Genomic DNA, 10,759 nt, shown 5'->3' with positions numbered 1-10,759 from the left:
GGTTCCCTCGCGCTCCCCTCACACTCCAACACAGTTTACGGAGGAGGGGAGCCGCGTGCAGCCTTTACGGCGGAGAGGCGGAGAGGAGGCGCGTGCTTAGCCCGTGGGTCACCTGCGTCGTCCCCCTATTTTCAAAAGATTTCATATGAAGAGTAGATGGCAGGAGCGTGGACTACGATGGGCAGAACAGGCGCAATGTCCGTGTGCCTACACTTCCATAGGTTGGTTTACACGGACGGATGGATTGCTTTTTGACGTGTAGAGTCTAAGAAAAACCCCTGTGTATCCGCACGCAATATTTACAGTACTGATGGGGGGGAGACCCTCCAAAAGGCCAAACCAGGATTCCAAAGAGGGCGGACCCTCCCTCACTTTATATACCAGCGGCCTGATCACATGGGCAGGAGGCGTCGCCAAAGCGATTGCAAAGAAAAGGAAAAATTAGAAGAAAAAATCCTTTCGGCTTTGAACAATAACCAAAGAAGTACAAACGATTAAAAATTCAGTTTTCCTTTTTTGGTCGTCATCAGGGTACATTTATATGACTAGAAGGACCCATTCAATTTGGTCTTCTAATACACTGAACTTAATATAGATTCGAGGATTTATGGAGCTCTCCAAACAAAGCTGGTTTACCGGTAGGACCTTGCTCTACAACGATATTTATGACTTAATTATCTCGTTTAGCATATTTTTAGGAAAAGCACGACTTTCGTTTTTAAACATGATGTAGTAATATAGGAAAAACGATTAAGAAAGTGATGCTTTTACAAGCGTTTCCACTCATTCACGCAGAAACACAGCACCACTCACCGAGTTCCATGTTTGCCTCTCCACGCGCATAGTAGTTTGCGTGACACAGGAGTGATCCAGATCATCCGCGAGCCATTCGTAATGGAAAATAGTCAGCTGTTAACTCACATCAGTCACGCGGGTCACAGAAGAGCATGCGAGCTCGAGAAATAAGGGCCTTTGAGCCTCTCGTGTGCGCCCGGCAAGGCAATTTTAATTCATTTTATTTTTGTTCGATAGAAGGTCACGGTTATGTCTATGATGTTGCATTACAAATTATGAGTGCACATTACATGTGCCCAGACCAATACGTATGATAACAACGACAAACAAATCATAGACATACACAAATTTTGATGTTGTGACCTAAATTAACCTGAGCATCGAACGTTAAACCATTGGCTAAATCATTTGCCAAACTGATCCGAAATTAAAATTGTTCTTTTCTTGGCATTAATCAGTAGTATGTCCCGCTAATAAAACAAGTAAAACATATGAAATTATAACACATTCCTGCAGATTAATAAAAAGATTAAAACAATCAGAGAGAAACTGGTTTCTCATTCTGTAATTACATAACGATGTACTGTAGATACATAAAAAAGGATATACTATTAATACATATAAAACCTATGTGGTACTAGTATATAAACCCAAGATTGATTTAATTCTATGTGGATTCTCCTAGACCCCGTGTTGCCTCAGTCTATTTACATACACTATATAAAATGATGTGCTTATATTTTATGTTTTGCAATATCAGGGCTATTTGTAGGTTGTAGGCTACTAAGCTCTTTAAATAGTACCTTTTCTTGACACATAAAGCATTAACTGACAAATAACTTGTCCGATTTGCACTTCGCATTTAAGTGCAAACACAATAGCTTTCTGCGTTGTTTAAATTGTACTTTTCCGTTCTTTAAAAAAACACGCTTGAAAAATTCAGTCCGGTCATCGAGGAATTGCTTGGTTGAATTTGACATCTGTAAAGTCAGTGGTAACGTCCAGCTAGCTTACAACAGATTGCATTTTAATGTAAAAATTGTGCATTCGCTCTCATTGAGATTTTAGAAGTTGACAGCATTTGATGGCCTATTTTGAATTAGCAGTATTAACATATCAAGCATATTAAAAGAATAACCTAAAATATCTGGGTAAAGTAAGATTTTAGCCACACATCGGCTAAATAAGATAGGAGACGTGTTGATATGGACCGACACATTTCTGTCTAATAATCAAAAGATACGATTTGAAAAAGTGTTAACAGAATGCTAAATTAAGAGGCAATTGAAAGTAACATGGCCTTCAGCAAAAGTCATGAAAACTTACTGATCCAAATCACAGGCTTGGGCAACGGTGAGTCCGTGGTGCAATAAGTGCAGTCTTGCTCTAGGCTAAATGAATGAAACCAAGACACAGCAAAGACCCAGATTTCTGAAACAAAGGTATAATTGTAGCTCATTTTATTGCCGCTCCGTGGTGCTGATTCTGGAGGATGCATTGAGGATAAGAGGGAAATTTTTTGTTCAATGGAAAAAACACATCAGGGCGCTTTTGATGGTCGTTTTATAGTAACTACTGCGGTCAGACCTATGTGCTTATATTCGCCTCTGGTCCACATGTGCGTCTCAAGAGGATACTGGCGCCATCTAGTGACAAAATTTCAAAGCTAGCACAAGCCTTCGAGGGGAAATTGGCGTGGTTTCGGCTGAAATGTTTGCTTGATTTAGTGCCTTTATAGCCAAATGCGCGTCTCATGACTGGCTTCTTCATAGCTACACACGTAGATGTTTATTACTGGTTTGTAGTATGAGTACATTTTTTTTAGCAACAGTACTTCTTTTTGTACTTTTCCCAACCTGCTTATTTTAATCAAGCGTTCTTTATGGAGGACACAAAATGGAGTTTGTAAAAAGATACAGGATAACCATGTCTAGTTGCCTAGTTTTCACAATTATGTATAGGATATTGAACATACAAAACAAAAAATTATGTATAGGCTATTGAACATGCAAAACCAGAAAATGCATAGTCCAATACTTGGGTACCGATAACTCATAGTTAGTTAGTAAGTTGGTTGGTTAGTTAGTTAAATAAATAGATAAATACATACGTACAAAGAAAGATTATTTGTTTAAAAACTGTCCATTAATGTTGCATACTTGAGGACACTTTGCTTGTTTATATTGTATTTCGTTAACATGCCCATTTGTTTTTTCTTTCCCAGGTAATCTTGTTTTAGCTGTGAAGATTGTATTAAACAATGGAATCTGGCCAAAAAAGATTAATATAATAAAAGACTGTGATAGAAATACCAGAAAATAAATAGAAATAACAGAAAAGATCATCTGAATGGCGAACTAAATTGAATAAATTCCACCGAACAACTTTCACGTCGCAGCCATGTGTTTTATTATAATAAGCCAAAAATAAATATATCTGATTTGTGTTTAAAAAGAAACAGTAAGAAACTTTTGTGCGTTCCTCGGCAATTACGAATAGTCTAAATGAACCAGTGGGGGCTAATCAGGAAATCTCAGGTAACCTACGTGCAAAATTAAATATCCTAATCATATTATTATGTTTCATTGCTTGACATTGTGAAAATAAGCTTAGACAGAATGTAGATAATAGTCTTACTCGGGTTTTTTTCAGTCATAATCGATTGTGATGACTTAGGTTCTGAACTTAAGCATAGCACTATATTTAACTGAAATGTATCCGATACTTGCTGACTTGTGTATGCCACTGGCGTTTTAACCGAACATTTGTTTCTGGGATTCGCATTGTTGCTCTCCCTCCTGGCTGCAGTTCTCCCGCAGGGCCGAGTGAGAGAGCGTGCGAGTGAGTGAATTAGCGGCTGGGTGAGGGAGCGACTCGACTGAGTGAGTTAGTTAGTGAAAGTGCGTTTAAGGTCAGGGCCTTTGAGCCGGGCCAGGACTTGCGTTGTTGAACCACATTTTACGTGTCTCTACACGGAAGAGCCCTTCGTGACACAGGGTGTTGGGAAAGAAAGCGATGGTGCCGAAGATAAATCCCGCCACAGTTTTTCGCCGTGACAATCCCATGATTCTCATCGAAATTCGTCGGACTTGTGTTTCAGAACACTCCAGCCCATCTCTGCTGCCATGGAACAACTTACATTATCAGAATGAAGAAGGCCAGATAATGTGGTGTGCAGTCACACTCAAACTTCTAGCTATTGTGGGTCCATGGACAAGAGTGTGTATGAATACATAAAACGCATAAAACTGTAAATGTGTGAGAACGCATACAGTAGCAATGAAGTTATACTCCATGGAGATACATCATACAACATGTGCATGGAGTACTCGCTAGATATTGGATATTGTGGACTAGTAGACTTGGTTTTACTTAAGCGCTCAATGATTGGACTCCTTTTTGCGCGAGATTTGATATATATATATATATATATACGCGCGCACACACATATAGCCTATATGTATATACAGTTTTAAACATGAAAAACAACAGGAAACATAACATGAATTGCCATTTTAAAGATAAGCATTGACATTTGTGGAGAGCGTTTATCAATGCATGTGTACCCCCGGTCAATGCTGCTCACTTTATAACCTGTATCCTCCAAACCACTGTGTGTATAATAACATCAGAGACAGCAATGTTAAATTTCCCCAAAATAATTATGTTACACTAGCTGTAATGGTGCATTATATGATATATAGACTATTACAGGTTTCACTGTTGTAGAGAAATCTAACTTAGCTCAAGGTCCAGTCTACTATGGATTACAATAATTTTGGAAAATAATTTTTGAAAAAAAATTAAGCATTTTCATCAGTTAAAAATTTGAAGCAAAATTCCAGGTTGGGGAAAACATTCTATTTCAGTTTCTGAAAGAAAAATTGTCCGAACGAATCGTTATCTTTAGTTTAGTAAGGGACCATTCGTTGACAGCCAGGACAGAGGTGAATTCACTCAATCACATCTAACCCTAAGCCTACCCTCTCTCTTATTGTCGTTAAAGTTAGGATTTGAGAGAGGGGAACAGCTCTTAAACCAGTGTAGAAGTGTCAACCTGTTTATATAAGTGACTTCTCAGTTCTCGTGCAAAATGAGCATTTGAGTTCAGGTCCTGCATAGTATTTCAACAGCCTTGCGTCACTTCCGCCCCCCTCTTTCGCTTCCATCTTGCTCTCCGCGTGTGTGTGCTGCTAGCGTGCAGGTCAGTGAGGAGTCCTAAAATACTCTCTTTACCGCCTTGACACTCCCAGCGCCATTATACAAGGTAAATAAGAACCTTGTTTACCAAAATCGACCGTAATACGCTAAGATTCGTCCCCGGGGAGCACGCGGAATCGGTTCGGAGAGGGAGCTGGAGTGACAGGCCCAACATGGTCCGGATCATGCTAGCCATTAGTGCTGGCTAACGCTCTGACTGGTCTATAACTTTCTCGCGAAATAATCAGTGGTTTTGGCTTTCAAATGCGTTTTATAAAAGATTTGAATATGATATGTATGGTTATTGGTCTGAGAGTGTTTGGTGTAGTGTTGTTTCTGCGATTTTAGTCGTTAGCTGCCTTGATTTGATAGCCTGCTGGCTCAGTCACGTTAGTCTGCCTTTTCAGAGCTATCACCGCTCGGCCTGGATTAGGGAAAAAGAATGAACTGTCAGCTTGTTAAATGTGTGGCCGGTATTGAAATGCAGATTAAGAAAACGAACATACACAGTAACCCAGCATTTATTTAGAGATGGTGGCTTTGTATAAACTCTTCTTACTGCTTTTCAGCTACCTTAGAGCTAGCTAGTTCAGCTTCACGTTGAGTGAAATGTAGCCAGACTGTCACCATATCATGCCGCTGACTTGTATGTTAAATGTTATTCCGGCTGAGCGTTATGATAGTATGAGGTTTGGAATATGACCACAGAGTGGTACAGTTTTATAGTGAGTGACCGAAACATGCAAGCAAATTTAAGTCGGTTTGACAACTGACAGGATGTACACTCGTTTTACGCGTTCATATAAAGAGTAAGTTAATATACTGCGGGCCCACAGTTATAGCGCTGTTGAGAACAGATCAACTGATACCATACACTTTTTTTTTTACTTTTGAACAATCTGTTCAATTCATTTAAATATGATTGTCTGTTTTCTTGTGTTTCGTTAATCGTGTTTTTAATGTAATCGTTTCACACGCTGACGTCTTTTTTGTATGCTGTTCGATCTCGTGGCCAGATCATAGCATTTCATATTATTTTCCTTTTTTTTTCTCCTAGATGAAAGAAACGATAATGAACCAAGAAAAACTAGCCAAGCTGCAGGCACAGGTCCGCATCGGTGGGAAGGTATGTCAGCACAGTCGCCTGTTTGTACCGCTTTACATGTGAGAGCTAATTACAACAACTGCACCATACTCCTTTTTATTTGATGCTTTACACTTGAAATTCAGGATCGTAGTGTGATGTTTTTGGTATTTTGTCACCTACATTAGATTGCATATCTGGAGATTCGCTTTGTAAATGTGAAGCTTTTGAGACATGAATGCAATCTGTGTTGAATTCAGACTGAGTCTGTTTACACTGACTTTGTTTGAATTTGACAGGGCACTGCTCGCAGAAAGAAGAAGGTTGTCCACAGAACAGCTACTGCCGATGATAAGAAGCTGCAGTTTTCCCTGAAGAAACTGGGAGTGAACAACATCTCTGGTATTGAGGAGGTAACTGCTCAAACTACTTCTTCCAAAACACACTTTGGTGATTGTACTTAAGCAACATACTTTATGTGACCTAAAATATATGTAATATGTATATACTTTGAGTACATATGGAAACAGACACTTCATAAAAGTAGAAACGAAATGTGAACCTGTTTTGCATTTGGAGTACTTAACGATTATAGAACGCAGCTGTAGCTAAATCAGTTCTGAGGCTGTATTTTAATGTTGTTTGGTTATCCGTTGTATAGGTGAACATGTTCACGAACCAGGGGACCGTGATCCACTTTAACAATCCCAAAGTCCAGGCGTCTCTGGCTGCCAACACCTTCACCATCACAGGTCATGCCGAGACCAAACAGCTCACTGAAATGCTGCCATCTATTCTCAACCAGCTGGGAGCAGACAACCTTACCAGCCTGCGCAGACTGGCAGAAGCACTCCCCAAACAAGGTGTGTACATGCAGAAGTGTGTGTAAAGGAGGGTTTTTAAAATTTTTTTTTAAACAGTCGGATAGAATTACTTACTAGACAAGGCGTGTGTTTGTGAGAGGTTTGACACGCTGAGAAGTATCGCCCAAAGAAGAGGGGGGTGTGTGAACAAGAATGTGTGTGTATATAAAAGAATTTTTTAGGCAAGTAAAGGCATTACCGAGACAAAATTGTATGAATGTATTAACTCTGGATAAGTGTCGGGACAAGATAAACTTTGAGAGTGTGTACGTTATAAAACTCTATTTGTAAATGTGTGTGTGTGTAAAGGCCTGAGTTAAAATTACTCTGAAGCAAACTTGAAAAGTGGAAGAATTGAATAGCCTAGCTACTCATGAGCCGAACTACAGTGCTGTATGTGTGTGTGTTAAAGAGGTCTGTGAACAGGTGTGTGTGGGAGTGTTAGAAGCATCAACTGAAAGATTGGCGGCTACCCCATGTGAAGTTTTTTTTTTTTTAGTCACATAGCATTCCTCCAGGAAAAAGTCCCAGTTAATCCTATTGGTGCTGCTTCTCTCTCTCTCTCTCTCTCTCCTGCTTGTTCTTCTTTGATAAGGCCTTCCTGGTGAAGGGCCTGACTGTTGCAGGAATGTTACATAAAGCTCTGGGCACATAGCTGCTTGAGTCTTTTTTTAAATGACAGAAACTGATCACAGCCTAAGACTGTAGACTGAATTTAACAGTCGGGTGAAGATTCCTCTTTGTGGCAAAAGTTCCACCTTGAAGCCACATTTCATTAGGCAGGTTTAATAAGCAGCAGGTGGCACTTTTTAAGGAAACAAGTGCGAACAGAACAATATCTAACTATGTATCGTTAGGGTAAAATGTTCATTTCACTTTAGCAATTCCCATCAGTGTAACAAGATTTTTACACCATGGCAACACAAAGCTGCATAATATTTATCCACGATAACTATTGCAAACCTTTATAAGAAAACAGGGTAAGAGTGAAGCATCTGTACACAAGTTAACATTTTTCTTGACAGAGAAATGAAGAAAGATGCTTGATAAGTAGTTAGATTGGTAGATGTTACAGTAGTTTGCAGTTCAGTTTGTTGAGTGCTTTAAGCCTCCTGTCTGAAACCCTCTTCATTTTAATCACATGCTATAATGCTAATATGAACTGAAACACCTGCATCTCAAAGTAATGATTTATGACTTCATTATCAGTAAGCTAAATGCTCACTTAAGTAATGCTCTATTAAAGGTTGTGAATCAACAGAGGTCTTGCGTGATAAGAATATTTTGAATGTGACTAGTTCTAGAGCGTTAATTCTTTTGACACAGGAAGTGTGAAACTCTGCATAACAAAGGTCTCCACCAGAGGGGGTCAAAATGACAGAAAAAAACTTGTCTATTACTAATTAAATTTTTGTGATTTAGTTTATCTAAATCATGTATAAACTCATTTGCTTACTGACAGTTTCTCTGTTCTGTATGTTTTAGCCGGAGATGGAAAGGCGCCGGTTGCCGGTGGAGAGGAAGATGATGATGAAGTTCCAGGTAATGCTTGAAGACCCTCTCTCTGCTCTCTGTACCCTTTTCCCCTCCGTTTGTCTATCTCTCATTCACGTCCTCTCTCACGCTTCACGACTTGGTTTTTCTCTCCTCTTTGTTTGGGTTAGTCTTCTGTTATGGTAAAGTAATTGGCGGGAAGGGGGAGGATGTTATCGCTGTCTGTTTGCGTATGTAACTGGGCCAAATGGGTCTCACTGTGATGGACTCTGTCTAAATGAGTTTGGGAAGTCACACTGCATCTGAGAGACAAACTAATGTTCGCTCCGTGGTCCTCGTTCACACTCTCTTTCCCTCTCTCTTTCCCTCTCTCTTTCCCTCGCTCTTTCTCTCGCTCTTTCTCTCGCTCTTTCTCTCGCTCTTTCTCTCGCTCTTTCTCTCTCTCTCTCTCTCTCTCTCCCCTCCCTCTGTATTGTTTTGAATCGTGAGAGTGCAGGATCTGAGGGTTTGCTTTTCTTCTTGAAAATGATGAAGCTCACTCATAAGGTTGCCATTATGATTAGTAATCTCCCTCTCTCACTTAGCCCTTCCCTGGCCTTTTTCCCGTAACCCAAATCTCCCACATGCTACAAACCATTACTTTCCTGTCACACACAAAAGCAGCGAGCATGACGCGATGACATGGGGGTTAACGGCTCGTTTTGTCGAGCTATTACCCCAAATTCACCCTCCTCCCACTTTTTTTTTTTTTTTTTTTTTCTCTTCTGAAAATAATCATATTCAAGCGTCTGTAAGTGATTTCTATCCAGACGCCCTGTGGCAGTGGAACCCTGGATGGCTCCGTTTATCAGATTTCAGCTCAGCAGAGCAAAACCTGCATTTGATCCTCCAGCTCATGGACAGCTGTCAGCTCTTCAGTCACTCGCATGTTTATTCTCCTCTTCTGTCTTATTCAGCCTCTCACTCACTCTCTGTCTGTCCAGCTCCATTTCTCTCGCGCTCAGATAGTACGGTCTTTGAGATGATTGAGGCGGAGGGTGAGCCGAAGATCAGTCGAAATGGCCGTGTATTGTGTTTCGGATAAACGTTCACAGGTCTCGACAAAACACGAATTAATTCCCATTATATCTGTGATTAGATCACCGTAAAGCAGTTTCTCTGAATTCCAGAGGTCCAGATATTCCCATAAGTTATCCCAGATTTCTCATGGGTATGGATAGTGTACAGAGAGCAGGTTGCCTTTTGGATTAGACCTCATGTACGCTTGGACTGGGCATTTGATGACTAGATAACAAACAAACTCTTCCCTCCTTTCTTCAGAGTTGTAAGGAGTTTAGAGGCAATGCTAAGTAGCACTCCTAGTCATGCAGCCTGGTGTGAAAACGTGCAGAGATTGGCTCTCTACACATCAGAGTGTGCTGTATGGAGAGTGTGTTAAAACAGACTACGGTGTTTTACTGCATGTTAGGCTACATTGACATCAGATGCTGCTCTCAAGACCGTGCAGTTTTAAAACTTTGTACTCTTTCTTAGCCTGTATCGGGTATGTGTTTGTGCTGGTTGTAACCTTCTCTCTTTTTTTCCCCTCTTTTCCTTTAGATCTTGTTGAAAATTTTGACGAGGCTTCCAAAGATGAGGCAGATTAACATGGATGGGCAGACGTTGGGCACGTCCGGTCTCAGCTGGGTCACACGGGACTCTGGGTTTTTTTTTTTTTAATTAAATATTTCCCCACCCATTTCTGCGATACATACTCGTGCACTGCTGTGTCCCCTTGTGTTCAAGCTGAGAGTGAGAATGAGCACGTGTGTGTGTGTGCCCACATGGAGCTTTACACACACACCGTGGTATGGATGTGTGTGTGTGTGTGTGTGAGTGGATCCAGGGACGTCTTGGCTGTATCATGTTACTGAAGCTCACTCCTTTGCAGCCCGGCTGAAACCACCACCAACAACATCTGGAAATAAAATATTTGCTATCAATGAGCTTATTATAAACAAGCGTCTCTGCATCTTTTTGTCTCGAGTCTGTGTGAATATACAAATTTAATTGTACCAGTGTGAGACAGAGGCCCCCTCCGTTTTGTCAGGTCCACACAAACTTCTCTCATTATGACAGCTGAATCTAATTTATTAGTAAATATTGGTCTGACAGAATGTGTCTTGGGATGACTTTTAATCTGATGGGCTCTGTTGTTAGCCAGCCAGGTTTCAACTTTTTTCTCTCTTGTATTTTTCATGTTCTTTTTGCATTGATCCTGTTGGGGCCTTTGAGGCTCTGAACTCTCCTCATTAATCAGCCTTATCCTTTCATAATCCCTTTA

General features: G+C 40.5%; 1 protein-coding gene across 2 annotated transcripts; it reads left to right on the top strand.

Moving 5' to 3' along the window:
• Nucleotides 1-4,939: 4,939 nt before the first annotated feature.
• On the top strand, nt 4,940-10,433 carry btf3 (basic transcription factor 3). Of its 2 annotated transcripts, none has more exons than XM_030786116.1 (6): nt 4,940-4,999; nt 6,053-6,121; nt 6,379-6,492; nt 6,741-6,942; nt 8,428-8,484; nt 10,036-10,433. In XM_030786116.1, the coding sequence occupies exons 2-6, from the start codon at nt 6,053-6,055 to the stop codon at nt 10,080-10,082; spliced, it is 489 nt and encodes a 162-aa protein (XP_030641976.1). In that variant the 5' UTR covers nt 4,940-4,999; the 3' UTR covers nt 10,083-10,433. The 2 variants fall into 2 exon arrangements, with proteins under 2 accessions (XP_030641976.1, XP_030641975.1); XM_030786115.1 differs by having other exon boundaries at nt 4,990-5,062.
• Nucleotides 10,434-10,759: the final 326 nt, after the last annotated feature.

Source organism: Chanos chanos, chromosome 10 (genome assembly GCF_902362185.1).
Source record: "Chanos chanos chromosome 10, fChaCha1.1, whole genome shotgun sequence".
NCBI classification, from domain to species: Eukaryota; Metazoa; Chordata; class Actinopteri; order Gonorynchiformes; family Chanidae; genus Chanos; species Chanos chanos.
This window is presented reverse-complemented; position numbering and strand designations above follow the sequence as displayed.